Source organism: Dermacentor albipictus, unplaced genomic scaffold (assembly GCF_038994185.2).
Source record: "Dermacentor albipictus isolate Rhodes 1998 colony unplaced genomic scaffold, USDA_Dalb.pri_finalv2 scaffold_186, whole genome shotgun sequence".
Lineage (NCBI taxonomy): Eukaryota > Metazoa > Arthropoda > Arachnida > Ixodida > Ixodidae > Dermacentor > Dermacentor albipictus.
In genome coordinates, this window is record NW_027225740.1 from 25658 (window position 1) to 44690 (window position 19033).

Consider the following 19033-nt stretch of genomic DNA (forward strand, 5'->3'; position numbering starts at 1 on the left):
GCTTTTGTGATTGTCTATCCGCGTATGAAAAACCCGCAATGGGCTGGTCTGCGTCGCTTCGGCTGGCACTGTAGCGTTGCCTTCGAGAGCTGCATTGTTGTCTAAGAACTTAGCTCTTTGAATAAATGTTCGCAAAGGAAGACGTCGTAAAAATATATTTGAGACGACCACCATAATTATACAAGCAGAGAGAACGAGGGCGAACAAACGAAAACACCGCAGAAAGCGCCCGGACAACGCCCGAACTGTAGCAGACGACAGGCGCGAGTCCGTGCCCTGACGTCACGCGAGCGGCGCTCGCAGCGCCGCTCGTGTTCGTTCTCGGGGCTAATAGCCAAGCCGATCCATGCCTAAAGCTTCCCAAAATGGCCGATTGCATCGTCGAAGTCGTTAAATACACTCTAATCGTTCACTTGATTTTTCGCTGCATTGGAAATGCAAGCGGTTAATTTCGCCGAATGAAATGTCTCGACGCTTTTCAGCGCCCGTCTCGTGCTTCTGAAAAGAGCTTGCGGTATTGGCGTGAACAGACAGGCAAGTGGACGTATTTATTCTACAGTTATTGAACAGTTACTTATCGATGCATCTTGAAGTTAGCATAGAAGCTGTCGTTAAAAGTTCCGTCTTTCAGTAGACCTTGTGCAGCGTACTCTCAGCTCAATACGAAATTCTTTACTGGGTTCTCGAGTTTTGTTTAACGGTAATGAGAAGGAGTTAGATAATGCACATAGGCAAGGTTTTGTCTGGTCTTGCAGGAGTCTCAGGTACTTTTTGCGCCGCGTACACTGTCGCAATCGTTACACGTCTGAGGAACCAGACTGGCGGCGCATAGGTAAAGCCGGCTGCCAGTGCAAGCCGCAGTCCCCTACATTGTCGCTATAAAGAGGACATTTGTACGTGTACTAAGGGTACGCAACGTTTCTTTGTTCAGTATAATTTGGCGGTGCCTCCAGCAGAGAAAATGTGGATCCCGTACTGCTCCTTCGGTTTGGGCTCGGCAATAATGCCTCCGCGTGGCGGGCGCGTTTAAGAGGAAGTTTTAGCTCGGGTGTTCCAATCTAAATACATGTAAACGGAGTATTCGTTTTTCTCGGCAACCACTGCACCAAATTTGACGAGGTTTGTTACATTTAAAACAAAAGCTTAGAATCTAGAATTTCTGCTGGGTACACAAAAGATTTAAGCGAAACAATTAAAGCAGAGCGGGGCATGGTGCTTTCAGTGCCCAATTTTTTATACCATGTAGTCTGCGTCAGTCTGATAAAAAGGTCAACAAAGAGTGATACTGCACTAAATCAAGTATCTTGAAATTGGGAGACATACTAGGGATGCTTCTGCAGCAGACATGATTGGCCAGAGAGGTTAACAATGTACAGCTGCTTGCAGTGACCAAATGCACAGCACCATCAGTTTTGTGCCATGCTATAGTTCTATCAAAACCGCCTAAAATTCTTGCAGCTTTTTAGGAAAGGATTAGTGGCACATAACAGTGTGCCTATTTTTTCTGTTTTTTGAATGTATATTTTGCTCCCACGTAGCTGATGTGACTCAAAGGTTTATAGTACTGAAAGCTTGTTTGCTTTGTTATGAATGTTACCAAAAACTTACGTGTGCAAGCTTACCCCTGCCCACACTAACGCAGACCCAGTGAGTTTATTTAGTATGGAAAGCTAAAACAATGTAGTGGCTGCACTATTGTTATGAATCTGTTGTAATGATAGATGTTGCTGATTTTATGGAGTGCTTGTTTTCATCACTCAGGATATCACCCAAAATGCTAGGAGGCAGAAAAAAAAAAAGATGTATATATTGTTCACAAGATATGGTTGAGTAGAGACTGGGTGGTGGCAACTGATTGAGGGAACGAGCTCACCTGCGGATCTTGCGACCACAAGAGGTTCAAGTAGATTTTATCGCATTAAAGTGCAACAAGTGACTAGAAAAAAAAAGACTGGGCATGTCATCAAAAGATACCGTTGGGAACAAAAGTCTATGGATCTACACGCACCATGAAATACCCAAATTTCTTTTCTTACTTCCCATATTGGCATACACTGGTCCACAGTAAAGTTGCAAAATGGGGTGGGCCCTCCATTTCATTCCTACTTGACAAAGTTGAGATTTCTTAATTCCACTCTTTTTAACTCCCCAGAATGCCAAGAGTTGTACTATTTCTCCAACTTTAAATGAAATTCTTACTATAGTTGTTTACTAGTTGTGCCTTTCAACAAAAAACTTATTTTTGAAGTTCTAACAACATTGCAGATAATGTTATGCTTCTTTAACAAGAACATATTTGCTTTGTGACCTTTCATTTTTGCAGTGCGTTGCGAGCTGTATAATCTCTCTCATATCTACTCTTCTTGACAGTACATGCATGTTACCTGCGCAAGTGTAATTTATGAATAAATAATGTGATTGCAGAATATATTCAGTAATGTTAATCTATAATGGAACTGGCACAGTCCTGTAGTGCTAAACCTTCACTAGTATAAGACTGCAAAAACAGGTTTGCCAATTACTCTAAACTAGACTAGGCCAAATTTTTTTACATTTATAAGTTTTTACTGAATACTGGCTTTTTCATTATCTACCTATAGGTCACTATCTCTGCCGTGGTACTTACCAACAAAATGGTATTCTACTTATCGTGAAATTCTGAAGTCCTGGAGACTGTTCCAATGAGGAGCTTTAATTGCACTTAACCCTTTCGCTGTCGGACCTTTCTGACCGTGACGCACCCCCAGTGTCGGCTTGGTTTCAGGGAACGAGCATAAGAGGGAATGAACATAGCAATTTATTTTTGATTATGATTGGTATAAAAATAACATAGTCAATGTAATATACCCATTTCAGTGTTCTGCAGCTGTTGTTAGTAAACATCATCATCATCATCAGCCTGACTATAAAATCCCTTCAACACCCGAATCTGACGATGCGGAACCCTCTTCCTCGCATGCGATTCTGTCTGAGTCCGAATCCGAGCTCGGCTCGTATTCTGAATAGGAATTGAGCCACCGCTCCAATGAGCAGACGAAGGTCCCGCGCGCTGAGCCATCCGAAAGTAACCGCGCGCAGGGAGGATGCGCTTTCAGTCGCCCGCACAACGGAGATAAATGGGACGTTGCGTGATCAAGATGACAGAGAGAGATGGAAAAAGGCTAAACAAAGTTCGAAGGGCTTTACGTTTACTGCTGCAAGTCGAAAGCGAGGGTGCGGCGAGAGAGCGAAAGCAGCAACGAGTCGCTCTTTTCGGAGAGGCAACGGCACGTGCGCCTGAACTTGAGGCGCCGTAGCAGGCACACCAACAGAAGAAAAATAAAAACCTTCAAACCAGCGGAGACGGCAGAACCAGCCTTGAACCCATAACCACACGCGCGCGACGCATGATACAGCGAACACGGAGCCACCGCGCCACTCAGCAAAGAGAAAGTGGGGAGTGGCCGTCGCGCCCTACTCTTCAATACATGGAGTAACACAGGTCGGGGCGAATATACAAACTTGTAGAAAGAGTCAACAGAGTGCGTGGCCAATCCAGGAGCGCCAGCTTTGCGCTCTGGCGCGAAATTTTTAACGCACGATAGAGAACGTACCGGTACGTCAGTGACAGTTTTGGGGGGGAAGCGCGATGACGTACCGGTACGTCCGTGACAGCGAAAGGGTTAAACACTAACCTTTAGTTGCCAAGAATGATTCTATTTAGCAAGAGCATGCTTGGACTATGACACAAGGATGGAGGCCAAAAAAGTTACTGCCCTTCCACTGCTGTGAAGCGGGGTGCAAGCGAAGCTTGGGATCTGAGGCTGTTTGTAACGCCTCACGGCGAGGGCGGCACGTCAACGTCGACCCCTTTCTCGAATGAGTTCCCGGTGCCATCAATCAAACACTGCCTGTTCTTTGGCCAAACGCACAACACGTGGCCTGCTCCCACTGCCATTCCTTCAATGCAGCCTGCTCTTTGGCAGAACAGACCAAACGCGGCCTCCCCATCTGACTGCTGGGCCTGAACTGGTGTGGGAAACTGCGGGTGTAGGGCGAGCAAACACGCGAACACACCCTTTCCTTCCTCTGGAAGAAGGGGATGCCCGTGATTGGCTCATGCCTTGCGCTGCTTCTACTTACCCACCTTAAAGGCAGCGTTTGATGAACTGACAGTGGCTGAATCGGTTAGCGTGGTGGTCTCGCGATCCGGAGGTCGGTGGTTCGAATCCGCAGCCTGATAAGCAATTTCTATTTTTGCGCAGCTTGGGTTTTTTCGCGCGGTAACACCGACACCAGTGAGGCAATACAAGCTTCTGTTAGAAAGGTCGCAAATGGTTGCATCTTTTGCCCGTTCCTGTTGATGTGGACATTCAGTGTTATTTTTCACTGTCAGAAGTATCCTTGAAGAAAGGGGGGGGGGGGGTCAACAAAGTATCAGCACTAAAGAAGCAACGTCGACGTACATGGTAGTTGAAATAAATCGATGATTAAATGTTGATTATGCTGTCATGTACGACGCACAAATTGTTAGATGGATCTGGCGAGCTTCAAGCTCACGTGTCAGCACTCTCATTGGCCTGTTGAGCCGACGCCGCTACGACAATGGGACGCTCACCGCTTCTGTTGTAACAGTTCCTCCTGCTCGGGCTGACCTGCCGGCCTCCCGTCATTCTGGAACTTGGCTCCGTGGGTGTGTCACGTACCTTGGACGCGCATGCGTGGTCCCCTTGGCCGAGCCCTGTCAACAATGGTATCGTCGATCTACCGCAGAACGAGGGAGCGCCTACGTGCGGCACCAGCTTTGGCGGATGACGGAATCATCACCTGGCAACGCGGGCAATGCACCAGCACGAACATCGGATCCGGCGCGCAATATAAAAGCCCGCCACAACTGCTCTCTGCTGGGCACGACGCCGCTACGACAATGGGACGCTCACCGCTTCTGTTGTTACAGGTTAGTTACCTGGACAATACCAGTGGCTATAAGTGCAATAATCGCTGTCTAATAGCGGTGTCGTGCCCGATTGAGCTCTATGACAGTGTCAAACGCGCACTCTGCTGCTTTGTGCGACTTGTTGCGATTGATGCTGTCTGGGGATGTCGAACTTAATCCTGGACCTGAAGATTCTGTTTTAGACATTGTACGCAGGATAGCAGCAGGCCAAACTGCAATTTTGGTGGAGCTTAAGGGGATAAAAGAGAAGCAGGACGCCACAGATGTTGAGGTGAAATGCCTTAAGGACAGAGTCGCCACTCTCAAGTCCAACCTTAGCCTACGCGAAACCTTTGGGACAGACATACCTGACGGCATCCAGTCATTTTCACGCCAGTTAATAACCATAGCCTCAAGGTGCGAGGACGCCGAAAACAGATTACGTAGATCAAATTTACTGTTTTTTGGCATCAGCGATGAGTCCGGTGAAGATTGGACGAGTTCAGAGCAAAACGTCGTCAAACTCTGCGCTGAAAGGCTGGGGCTTACTTTATCAAGCGACCAGTTTGAACGAGTGCACAGAATTGGTCGATTCGCTCATGACAAATGCAGGCCAATAATCGCTAAGCTTGTCACATTTAAAGACAAACAGAATATTTTGGCTTCTGCAAGGAAGCTAAAAGGCTCCCGCTGATCTGTCCGCGAGGATTTCGCGCCAAGCACTCACTTAGCAAGAAAAAAGCTGTTAGAATATGCAAGAGCACAGGACAAACCCTGCAAACTTTCACTTGACAAGATGCGCATTAACAACAAGGAATACATGTACAATGTTGATAGAGACACCGTCGTATTATGTAACAGATAGCTAAAGAAATCTACGGGGGCGCAGGTCCCTAAACTTCCCTCTTCTACTAAATCATCTCGTTTGCTCACAATATCGTACACTAACATACGCAGCATACTAAATAAGCGCGATATATTTTGTTCCTTTATAGAAGATAGCAAACCCGACGTTCTAGCTCCAACAGAAACATGGCTACACCACGATGTTTCAGATAGTGAAATTTTTATAGAAAGTGACATATTCAGCATTTATCGGCATGACCACAATGATAAAAAGGGCGGTGGTGTCTTACTTGCAATATATAAAAGGATTTCTTCTTATGAAGTTGACACCTCATCACTTGAGATTATCTGAGCTGCCTGTCAAACCATTTGTGGAAACATATTAGTTGGTGTCTGTTACTGCCCCCCTGAAGTGTCCCTTCCATTTGTTGATAAACTACGCGAAAGCATTGTTACTGCCATGCAGAAATGTTCAACTAGTTATGTTTATCTGCTTGGCGATTTCAATTTTCCCCAAATCAATTGGCCATGCTTGTCATCGTCGTGCAAGCACGCAACCGATTTCATTGAATTAACCTTGGACTTAAATCTTTCTCAGGTAATCAATCAACCCACCCGTGACAATAACCTCTTAGATTTGGCACTAACTACCGCACCTGAAACCGTGTGTCCTGTGTTAATTTCTGACGGTTTCAGTGACCATAAGCTGCTTCAGCTGACGCTCCGAATTCCCATGTTATTCACTGGGTTTCAACATAAAAAAATTCGGGATTACAACAAAGCTAACTACATTTCCATCAACAGTGACTCATTCTTTCCGTCTTTTTCCCAACGTTCCGTTAACGAAAACTGGATACTTTTACAAAGACAAATATATTCCGTACGTTTCGGCAGCGAACGACAAATCTAAACCATGGTTCAATAAAAAACTTCGAACACTACGTAATAAAAAAAAAAAACGTCTGTACCGCAATGCTACAAATCGGGAGAGTCCTCATGGAGCAAGTGCAAAAATTTCCTTAGTGAGTACACTTTAGCCTTACGCACTTCTAAAGACAAGTACTTCGCTCACGACTTACCTTCTCTCCTGAAGACTAATCCGCAAAAATTTTAGCAACCGTTAATACCCGGTCACACTTCTGATATTTCTCTGCTAGACGACAAACAACAACCTCTTTCAGACGGGGAATGTTCATCACTATTTAATGCATATTTTTCTTTTGTTTTTACGAGGGAAGACCATTCTGATATTCCAGTGGTTCCGGATTACGATTACCCATTTATGGCACCCTTAAATATCTCAACTGAAGGCATTGTTAGCCTCATTAACGGACTTAAAACCACATCTGCTTGTGGTATTGACAATATTAACACTAAGCTATTAAAAAACACAGTATCTACTTCAAGTGTCATCCTATATCATATCTTTAAGCAGTCCTTGTCGTCTGGTGTCTTGCCCGTTGACTGGAAGATTGCGAAGGTTGTCCCCATTTTTAAAACTGGAGATAGACATAGGCCTGAAAACTATCGCCCAATATCGCTAACATCTGTGTCATGCAAACTATTTGAACACATAATCGCCTCGCACATTTACACGCACCTAGAAAAAAATAACTTTTTCTTTCAGAAACAGCATGGCTTCAGGAAAGGTCTATCTTGTGAAACACAGTTACTAGAATTTACCACCGATCTACATAGCAGTATGAACAACAGTCAACAAATAGACGCCATTTTCCTGGACTTTTCAAAAGCATTTGATCGCGTTGCCCATTGCTGGCTCATTTCTAAAATATCTCATCTAGGTATCGACTCACTAACCCTTTCTTGGCTTAGAAACTTTTTCTCCTTCTCCTGTCACTGAGGTCACGTCTGGTGTACCACAGGGGCGTGTGTTAGGGCCTCTGCTTTTCCTAATATTTATTAACGACCTACCTTCAAACATTTCCTCCTGCATACGACTGTTCGCCGACGATTGCGTTGTTTACTGACAAATTAATTCTATTAACGATCATACTGCCTTGCAGCATGACCTTCACATTATTACCGACTGGTGTAATATATGGAAAATGTCTCCTAACCCTTACAAATGTAATATATCATTCTCACGCAAGTGCACTAGCTCCATATTCACATACACCATAAATAACACGAACCTGTCACGTACCACTACTTACAAATACCTTGTGTAAACCTCACTAGTAACCTTTCTTGGTCTCCGCATATCACTACAATTTGCGCAACTGCATCTAAAACCCTTGGCTTTCTGAGGCGCAACTTGCAAAATTCATCTGCTGACGTGCATAAATTAGCATACCTGACATTTGTACGCCCGCAATTAGAATTTGCATCAGCTGTATGGTCACCACACCAAGAATATTCAATAACCATGCTGGAACGCATCCAGAACAGAGCTGCCCGACATATAACTCGGAATTTTGATCGAAAGTCAAGTATAACGCAGATCAAGCTCAATATTTCTTTACAGCCCCTAGACATCCGCCGGAAGATTGCTTTGCTCTGTCTATTTCACAAATATGTTCATTCCGATAAGCCATGCATATTACCCCTCAAAACCCCCGTCCGTACGTCTTCAAGATTACATAATCATTTTAGCTTCTAGCGCATTTTCGGTAAAACCACTGCTTTCAATTTATCTGCTGTACCTCGTGGCATATCCACCGGAATGGTCTTCCCGATGATATCGTCACGATAACTGATCGTAAAATATTTCGTGAACGCCTGTGCATGCTTTTTACATAATCTCCTTCCTTTTATATATCCGCTATGCTTGATCATGCTGTGCTTTGTTTTGTTTTTAGTTCAGCCACTGTACAGTTGTCTTAGGTTTATTTTTGAGTTGTTTCCATTGTACTTAACAGTTCTTTGTTACATTGCCCCCCTTACTCAATACCCGACAGGGCCTGTAAGGTGTTTTCTAAATAAATAAATAAATAAAAAATGTGCAGCGTCGGTAAGATTAGCATTTCCTCTCTTCATGGTGGATCTACACGATGGACGGCGCATCACGTGACTACGCGTCACGGATTTGTGCCGTCCGCGCGTCATCCGCGACCCCCACGGACAACAAGGGCGCGATCTTGTACGCGTTCCAAACTCGAACGGAGGCGGTCCGTTTCGTTGCGTTTGTCCGATAGCAGACAACACGGAATGATTGACAGCAGATATCACTTCACAATTGACGTCATGGCGTTCTTCACCGTTCAAACTGACCAACCATGTGCGGCTCGGTAGAACGGACCGCCTCCGTTCTATTTTGGAACGCGTACAAGATCGCACCCCAAATGCCGTGCTATTTTTCGCATCCGGATTTTGGGAGTCGAATGCTGCGGATTTAGCCTAGCATGCTCTACAGTCTGGCAACAAGCGCGGCTTTGGGATCTTTCTGAAACAGCTTCATCGCTGCTGACACCATTCGTGTCTGTTCGCGAGCGTGCGATTCGCACAAGAGCGACTGAAATGAACCTGAATGGATGAGGTAACTTTGTTCTTACATCTCGTGGAGCAGTTCGCCGCGTTGTGGGACATGGCTCTCACCGATTACGCGGACACGAGAGCATAACAAGACCTCTTTCGATGAAACAAGCACTCGTCATCATCCAATTCGGACAAAACGACAGCCATTGCGGCCAACCGTCGTTTCCTTTCGATTGCCATTTTCATTCAGAGTGAAAAACACGTATGACAAAGTCTTTGTTACACCGATGGCGCCATCTAGAGTGAGTAGAAACAAGCAATCATAATAACTTACATCCACTGAGATCCGCCCGGGCCGCCACAACATCGTCGAGGCCATGTTCAGCCATACAGCCACTCTAAGCCTACACGCAGAGAATCTGAGTATCTCTTTCGGAAACGGTGCCCACTCATCACGAATAGATTGCTGTTGAAGCTTCTGGGCACAAATATAAACCAAATACAAGCCTCAGTTTGAAAATTATGGGTCACACAGTGGACGATGACGACTTGACAGGTTCGAGGCGGACGGCAGTCGCTTCGGGTGGTGCCGCCATGTTTATTTTTCCGGCGCGGTCGTCTGCTCAGTCCGTCCGTCGTCTGGATGGGCTTCGCAGCCAGACGGGCGGCGGATTAAGCGTCCGCGGCACAGATTTGCACGGAGCTGTCCGGCGTGTGGATACACTATCAGCGTTGACTGCTGCATTGTGGCGTGGTGGAGCACTGCCATTACGAATCCCCTCACAAACTATGAGCTACCAAGCTGCACTAAGACCAGTGCACCAGTTTCAAGGATTACAGCACGCATGCATGCGTACTCAGATGTGCATACATACAAATTCTTGATTACGTCTCTCATTGTACTGTTACACTAAGGTACGTTTTAATACTGGATAAAATTGCTGCTTACTTTGCACATCACATAGCATTAATTATAAAAAATTCAGCATGTGCATATTATAGCCAGCTATAAAAAAAAAAAAGTTACGGGGCTCCTTCCAACACATCATGCTATGTTTCGCAAGCTGTTCCAACAATTAAATAGATGATTACACAATGGTGGCCGCTTTTCATAAGTTAGCTTCGCTGGAATACATCCGTGTTAGTGGCAAAGCATACGAATTTGGTTTCGTGTCTTGGTGAACTGTGCAAGCTATTTCCGGCCCAAATTTCTTTTTAAAGAGTTGCACGCATTCACCATCATCATCATCCTACCTTAAAGTTCGATGCAGAACGAAGGAGCCTCCCTGCAATTATCATTGTCTTGCACTAGCTGATGCGAACTTGTGCTTTCAAATTTCATCATCTCACCTAGTTTTCTGTCATCCTTGGCGAAACTTCCCTTCCCTTGGCGCCCATTCTGCAACTCTAATGGTTCTCTGGTTATCTACCCTATGCATTACATGGCCTGCCCAGCTTCATTTTTTCCTCTTAATGTCTACTAGAATATCGACCATCCCTATTTGCTCTCTGATCCACACCGCTCTCTTCCTGTCTCTTAACATTTATCATTGCATTGCTCTTTGTACGGTCCTTAACGTGTTCTCGAGATTCTTCGTTAACCTCCAGGCTTATGTGCCATACTGCATGCTTAGAAGAACAATGTATCCAAGTTGACATTTTCAAATTCTCCGATTTTTTTCAGGTTTTCACCAAGTTTCACGTCAAGATGGGCTGACACCATGTCACCTGATGCTGTCACTCTCTGGTAAGCATGTTAAAAAAATAAAAACAATGCAGTTTGAACAGTAAGGAGTAGTGTTTATTTTATTCAAAATAGAAAACTGAAACAAGGGGTTTGTAAAATGCACAGCTACTAAAATATCTTCGAAAGAAACTCGGTGCCCTTTTACTCTGTGAAGGCTGACCAGCGGAGCTGCGTATGTGGGCCCCTTAATGGTGAACTGCACTTCTGCCGCAGGTCAGCCTGGTATTGCACTACCTATGGGATTGGCCCATGTGTGCGGAGTGCTTAAAGCCTGCTTCATCTCCGCTGCAGGTTGGACTGGCATTTCACGACCTTCGGGATCAGCCCACATATGGGGAGTGCTTAATGCTTGCTTTACTTCTGCCTCGGGTTGGCATGGTATTGCACTTTCTTCGGGATCGGCCCATCGTATGAAAAATTGTTGGTCTATGCGCGGATGCGATCTGCCAGATCTTAGCAATAGACAGCTTCACTGTAAAAAAAAAGTGGTCTAGCTCACGGTAAATAGTCAAACATTTTAAAATGCGAATAAAAAGAGATGCATACAAAAGCAAATAGAGCTATTTGTATCAACTGATAGCAAGCTCATTGGTATTATGCCCGAACTTTGTCACATATCAGATTCTCCAAGCAACTGGAAAGTCAACCTCAACTGTCCTGAGATACTCTCAGACTGCGCATAATGCTTCAGTGTTGCATTTCACTGCTTTAAGGGGTTTATTTTGGTGTGGATGTGGGTAACCTGCATCTTAGTGTAAGCCAACACTTTGCTTTTTGAGCTCAAGCTCCTTCAAAGAGGCGGCGGCACAGTTCCTTTCCCAGTCATTCCTCAATGCAATGGTCCTTCCTATTCTTGTCCTCGTTCCGCTGCGTGTTCGCCCCATGGACCATTTGAAGCATCCTTTTGGTCAGTTGTACAGTCCGATTTTTCAGAGTCCCTAAGGGCCGCTACAATGTCCAAAAAAAATGAATGCATGTCTTTTACTGCCCTTAAGGGCCCAAATCGCCACAGGCACGTCCAAAAAAGCTCTGGTCTGCCAGTACACTGATTAAGAGTGTCTCAAGAGTGTCTTGCTTCACTCTTGAGCAGCACTTACTGACTGCACAGTAATAACAAGCTCCACCAAAGGGCTAGATTACTTCTGTACTACTCCAAGTGTTCCAAAAAAACTTTTGGAACACGAAGTAGAAAAAAAAATTCTGCTCCTAAACTGCTCCAGAATGACAACTTTGTGCTTGAAATCCTAAACTGTCTTGACCACCACCACTGAGGGGTTAATCTTCAACATCACTTACGTACGTAAGATAAAATCTTAAGTAACACTTACTGGTTGTCTAAACATTTTGAAATGGTTTCACAGGTTCTAATTTAACACTTCTTATATGCACTTTTTAAAACATAACAGTGAATAACGATTTTGGTATTAATTTCGGTAACATATTTCAGTATTCTGCAGTTGATTTGGAGGATTATGCGTCATCACTGGTCTGCAATTATGGAAGTTTAGAGATAAAAAAGTGGGGGCAAGAATGCCGACGTTTTACACATTGTCGTTGTACAGAACAAAACCTATGCAACTTGATATAAAACTTGTTTATATAGTATTTGAAATTACCCTAAGAGAGTATGTAAACAGCTGGGGTTTCATAGTTCTAGGTTCTTATGTTTTCGACTAGCACCTCCCTTTAAATGGCAGTAAAAGGCATGCATTAATTTTTTTTTTTTGGACTGCCTGATTTTCTAAATGTTTTGTTTTTGCAGTCCTCAGGGAACCACCCCTTGCCGCCAAGAAAAAGCACCTTTGACTGTAGCAGTAATCAGTGATTCGCCTAATTGGCAAACAGTTCAGTATGCCAAACAGCCTCGAGACAGCTGTACCTCTGACAGAAGGCACTAATACACAGTGCAATGCACTGTTTCTGCACCCTAGACTGTGGGATTCTCATCCCGTACTCTTGGGTCAAAGGAACGACAATACAGTAGTGCAAACAATCACAAAGGCATTTATTGCACCTTTCATAGATCAATGCCTGCTAGCCAAGTTGCTATCCACAAAACATGCCAATGGGCGCGCGACAAATCGCGGAAGTCCTACTCACCGTGACCGGATAGCGAGCGAATATGTTCGCCCCTTGCTGGATCCCAACGCCTGGTTGTTCGCGTGTACGGTCACGCGAACGGTCATATAAGGCCTCACGAGACGGTCTTGCAGAAGCATGGATCGGCGCACGCCTGGCACGTCCGCGCTGCTTGCCGTCCCGAACCAAAGAGGAAGCGTGTTCTCCCTTGCGCCCCCAAGTAACCCTGCCGTGAGGCGGCGTTGGCAGCGCAACACTCGCGCCATCTCTCGCATGGCCTGGGGCCCGCGGCGAAGCCGCAATGCAGGAGACGGAAGCTATACAGAAAAAACAACATATCAGGGGACGTGCGACAGTCGCGCATCCCCACAAGACAAATGTGATGAGCTATATTATGTGACCTATCATAACTGCGTGGTGCCAATACAGACAGGATATGCAGGGCATGTAGCGATGTGGACAGTAGCAATGGAATGATATCACCAGTGTACAGAGCGATGAATTCATTCTTTCTCTGTTACTGATAATCGAGAACTGCATCAATTAAAAAATGTGAGAAAAATTAAGAGAAAAATCATGTGTGAAGGAATACTACTCATCATATCTATTGTAATTATTCTCAGACAGCATTCCCTCTTTTTTGCTTTTATTATTAGTGCATTTATATAGTACTGCTCACCTGCTGTTCCATGTGTTCCATCGACACATACACGATCAGTTCCAAGCCTCTTGAAAAGCTCCTGTTGTGGTGTGGTCATGATGACTAGCATAAAATATGTCATCCAAAAGGTCCTCATTTTTTCTCTAAAAGAATGTCACTTTTTGGTGTTTAAAGAAGAGCAATGGGTTCTCCTTTTCACTATGCATCCTCTCAACCCAGAGTTGCACGCTCACATAGTCATTATCATGCAGCCGCTCGGTCTTTGAGACTCTGGCATCCCTCATTATGTTGCGGAGACCCTGCTTGCTTAACAGGTTGATGCGGTGCAATGTCTCATCCACGTTGGACCGCACATTATCCAGTACTGCATCAATGGACACGCCTTCTCGCAGCTTGTCTTGAGAGAGTAGAGAAAAAGTGTATATTAGTTGAAGCATAAATAACTATTACCGAGCACGCAAAGAAGTGAAATGGGCACTGATGAACATTTTTTAATATCATTATTTAGAATTCCTTTAATTGAATAATGAGTTACATTGACTTACAAAAACCTTTTGCAATGGGGGGTGTTAAATAGTTCAAGCTGTCGCAATTTTTGTTCTTTTTAGGCCAGCTCTTTGCAAGGACATGGTGCTATGCAGCCTTCAGCTGCTGAAGAGGCAAAATTACATTTCTGAATTACACTACACGGTTACCTTACATTTGAAGAGGCAAGATTACATATTTAAGTGTTTCAATGTTTGGTGTCATTGATAAACCGTCATAGGGATTATCTGCACCAGTGTTATCAGGTACGTAAGTGAAGAAATTTATTGTGTGTACCAAGTTTACAGCTAGGCTGCCAATTTCATCCTTCACTGTTGGTAACCTTGTTCGCACAAAAGACATTACTGAAGCATTGTGAAAACATTGCACTGGACTGGACATGTGAAGATTGTGGTTCATATCCTACCCAGGGCAAAAATGTCTTCCACTTTTATTTCCTTTACTAAATATTGCCATTATTTACAATTTCTATCCTTCAGTTAGGACTTCATTTTCCAATTGCATTCCATAGCAGAAGTTATTGCCACTTCCATAGTGGCATGCCACCATAGAAGGGCAAAACAGAGTCGGCAATCGAAAACGTGCAGCATTTCTAGATTAACTTAAATATAAACATCACTGTTACTGACTGCATTGATGGACATAATTTTATTAATGTCAATATAAAAACTGTCAATTAAAGCTTTCAGCAATTATTTATATAGTTGATTTATCAGTCATTCATCCATATTTACGGAGCAGACACACCTGTGAATGTATGCTTTGAAGGCTATGCAGTCATGTGGGTTTTTGAGTTAAAGGTATCATTTCAGTCAAGTAGAGTACTGACTGGACACTTGAAGCTGTTTTACGAGTTCACGTCTAATACTCAGGGTGTCTACCAAGTTGACATTTCGAAATTCCCCAAGTTTTCCAGGTTTTCCCTGAGTGCCACTGCAAATTTCCCTGAGTGATGCAGAACTGTTTTATATCAACACGGGCTGAAACCATATCGCCTGATGCTGTCACTCTCTAGTAAGCACATGAAAAAAAAAGCAGCTTAATCCAATTTGAATACTAAGGAGCAGTGTTTATGTTATTCAAAAAGAGAATAGACGGCAGGGGTTAGTAAAATGCACAGCAAATAAAGTGTCTTCGAAAACAATTGCAAATAAGGTCGGACATTATCAAATACGAATAAAAAGGAGATGCATACAAAGGCAAATATTTTCTAATATGAGCTATTTCTATCAACTGATAGCAACCTCAGTGGCATGAGGCCTGAACTCTGTCACAATTGAGATTCTCTCTCAACAGCTCGTATGTCAACCTCAATAGTCCTGACATACTCTCAGCCCACGCACGACGCCAGAGTGTTGTGTTGCACTGCTTCAAAGAGTGTATTTTGGTTTGGATGAGGGACACCTGCATCTCGGCATCAGCCAAAACTTTACTTTTTGAGCTCAAGCTCTTTCAAAACGGCGGCAACAAGCTTCCTTTCTCATTTATTCCTCAATGCGTAGGTCACTTCTGTTCTTGTCCGCCTTCCGCCACTCGTTCGCCCCAAGAACCATTTGAAGCATCTTGATCAGTTGCACAGTCCACGACCGATTTTTCGAGCTCCCTAGGGGCCGCGAAAACGTCCGAAAAATCGGCCAGTTGGAAAAAAATAAATGCGTGTCATTTACTGCCCTTAGGGGCTCAAACCGCCACAGGCACGTTCGAAAACGCTCTGAAGGCCTGTCGGTACACATATTAGGCATACCTGTGCTCGTACTGTGACAGGAAATGCCGGGTGCCCGCGTGCATAATTAAGATATACATACTGTATTCCGTGGCGCCCCTTCCCACGCTTGTTATGCTTCACTGCAATACTTTTCCGTAAGCTTTACCGAGTAACATTTCTGTACAGTGGCTGACTTTCACGAACCGGCATTATGCAACACACCGTGTTTTCCAAGTTTCTAAGCCAATCGCAAGGACCACAAAGGTGGAGTCCGTGCCATTGCTGACAGCAGCGAATTCTTTCAATAAAAAGTTCGGCACCCAATGGCAAGAAGCTTCGTAGCGAACGTCGAAGCAGCTAGGCCTAGCGTTGCCGCAGTGGTGGCAACGGGTGCCAGCGGATCTGCGTGCGAGTGCCGGTTCGAGGCGGCGAAGTAATGAAAACGGCAGCGGTGGTGCCTTTGATTAATGCCGTTTCGAACCTGCGGTCGCGGCAAAACGTCCGGAAAATCTAACGGCAAGGAGTTCTTGTGTCGGAAATTTCACACGTTCTGATACGTTGACATTATAGGGTACGAGGTGGCGCCGCGAAGCCGTCCAAATTATCAGGAATCTGGAAAGTCGCTCGTTGACTGTACACTGGCAACTCCTCCTGCCAACGACGAGTCATTACGATTCCTGTCTGCTACTCGAGCCAGCATATTACCGCGACTTTCGACCCTTTCAATAAAATTGCCGCTAATTTTCCCTGATAGAGGCCCAAATTCCCTGAGTTTTCCCTGACTTTTTCCAGACTACTCAAAATCCCTGAGAATTCCCAGTTTTCCCGGTTGGTAGGCACCCTGAATACCCCTGTCACACGGCAAATCTAATGTCATTTACAACGAATGACATTTGCTGATAATGCCATTTCTTTAGTGTCACACGGTAAAACATAACATTTTCGTATATGACATTTACAAACAAATGAGTTCGCCAAACTCATTTGCATTAGTTTGGAACTGAATGTGTATCCTCGACACCACAAGTTTACCAGTGTTTTGCAAACAGTACATGCTTCTTTGTTGTTTTAACAAAAAATCACTGTTATTCTATCCATTTTATTACCTAATTATTGCTTTAACGACGTTAAAGTCCATCACGTGCGTAAATACAGAAAACTACTCTCAGTCCAGTGACCAGACAGCCGTCTTTAGCTTTCGCTGCAGCAGTTGTGTTGGTTCTCACCGGAGCATCGGCCGCGGCCACTTCAATTGACTTGGCATAAAAGCGTGCGCGTGTTTACCTGTGGCACGCACCAAGAATGAGGATATTAGAAGCTCGCATGCACATCAGAACGGCGATGACATGCAACTGCCCTTCTCTTACCACTTTAGCAGATGTAGCGGACGCACGTATCGTTCTCTTCGCCCTGTTGCTTGCCTTAGCTCGACTCGACTTCGTTGGCAATGTCGACAAGTTAGTGATCGAACGCTACGGTTTGAAAGCAACGATCACGTATTCTAGTGGAATTTAGCACATTGGAAAATAATTATTGGACAAAAGTGAGTTTGAGGCGTGTCTTTTTTTTTTTTTTACTATCGTCATTGTCATCATTTTCAAATGACAGTTTTCGCCTTGTGGCAGCATGCTGCAATAATGACATTAATCGTAAGAAATGACATTAGATTTGCCGTGTGACAGGGGTATAAGCCTAATTATCGTGATCGTTCCAATCATGTTTCATTCACATAGCTGATTCATGAGCATTCAAAATATTTAGGTACCATATTTTCCAAACCATAGGTGCCACTATTCTTTTCATTTTCGTCCAAGCGTATTATACAACAGTGTAACTTATATATGCAAGACCAACATGAGACACTCTTTTTCTCCAGCAATGTACTTGCAGTTTATTTTACCTGCTAGAATGTGCGGCTCATGAAATTTTTTTTTTTACTGAAGTTTAGTGCCCTGAAATAGGTAAGTACGACATATTAGGATAATTGTATAAACATGCACAATCGCATTTCACGATGCTGACCCAAGTTAAGATAGATGCATCTTATACAATGAGTTATATACACATAATTTTTCTTTGAAGGTTGTGAAAAGAGGGGGAAAGGGGGTGACTTGTACAACAGTTCAAATTATAGTCCAGAAAGTATGGCACATGGTTTGTGAGCCCTACATATAGTAGAGTAAAATACAACTTGAGCTGATGAAAGTTTCACATGGAAAGCACATCTGCTGTGGATGACCTACAGTAGTGGTGAGAGGTCGCAGTTTCATCGATGTCTGTAATACTTGCACATCAGTTTCGGCAAAATGGCAGACATAATTATGTACAATGCACCTTAAGTAATCCCAAGTGGAAATTATTCCACCTTACTGCTATTTTGAGACACTGAATCCCACTAGGATCACAAGTCATACCAATCCAGTTAACTGCAAGCCTGAAAAATAAAGCAGAAAGAGAAAAAGCCACAGTCTGCTGCGTGGCCTACAGTGCACCGGGAGGCACTACACCTTCCTGCTTGGTACATGAAATGATGCAAACAAGTATAACTAAAGTTGTTGCCTGCAATAAGAATAGCCATATAGGTCAAATATAGGCCACTGGCTGTGCCAAGGTAGTTGTTACCACTGTGAAATTAGAGAACGGTTCCCTTTTTTCTCTCTCTCTCTGAACTCTTCAGGCATTGATACAATGTAGCAAAATGATAAACATGTTTATGATGTCATTAACTATAATGCCCTGCAGTCAGTAAAGGTGGCCTCGAATGATGTGGAAATCATGAATTTCAAGCGCACTAACATGTGCTCCAAGTTCACTGCATGGTCTGGCATGAGTATTGCCTTGTATTTGGGGTGTTGAAAACTCAACAACCACTCTTTATGTATTATAAAGCAGAGCAAAAGTGGTTTCTTACCAGCAATAGCAGCTCATTCCGACTTGGACAGAAAAACACGACCCAGTTCAAAGTCGTGGCCTCTGTGCTTGAATTGGAAAACCACATACATACCTGTGTTGTCTTCGGTCACAGCCATTGCCGCAAAACATCTTTTTCCACACTTAACACTTGAAGGCCGCTTCAGCTTTTGTTTACTGTAGCTGTGG

The 19033-nt window shown here is 44.1% G+C and overlaps 1 protein-coding gene and 1 long non-coding RNA gene across 19 annotated transcripts in view; one reads left to right on the forward strand and one right to left on the reverse strand.

Moving 5' to 3' along the window:
• Positions 1–19033, forward strand: part of LOC139046739 (uncharacterized) — a 49391-nt gene that overhangs the window by 22286 nt on the left and 8072 nt on the right. For 5 of the 17 annotated variants that reach the window (XR_011510750.1, XR_011510747.1, XR_011510751.1 and 2 more), the window contains 2 exons: positions 4615–4936; positions 10881–10943. Coding sequence is in view for 5 of the 17 variants with exons in the window: in XM_070530537.1 (XP_070386638.1) it covers positions 459–534; positions 4753–4936; positions 10881–10943; positions 11157–11211 (378 nt within the window). In the remaining 12 variants the exon portion in view is untranslated. Of the gene's footprint in view, positions 1–230; positions 535–4614; positions 4937–10880; positions 10944–11156; positions 12795–19033 lie in introns of those variants that run through there. The other 12 variants (XM_070530534.1, XM_070530533.1, XM_070530536.1 and 9 more) reach the window with 8 other exon arrangements.
• Positions 12930–19033, reverse strand: part of LOC139053753 (uncharacterized) — a 33365-nt gene continuing 27261 nt past the window's right edge. The window contains exons 3-4 of one of the 2 annotated variants that reach the window (XR_011510758.1): positions 13702–19027; positions 12930–13339 (exon numbers count right to left, since the gene is read on the reverse strand). This is a non-coding gene — a long non-coding RNA (uncharacterized lncRNA). Of the gene's footprint in view, positions 19028–19033 lie in introns of both variants that reach the window. The other variant, XR_011510757.1, reaches the window with a different exon arrangement.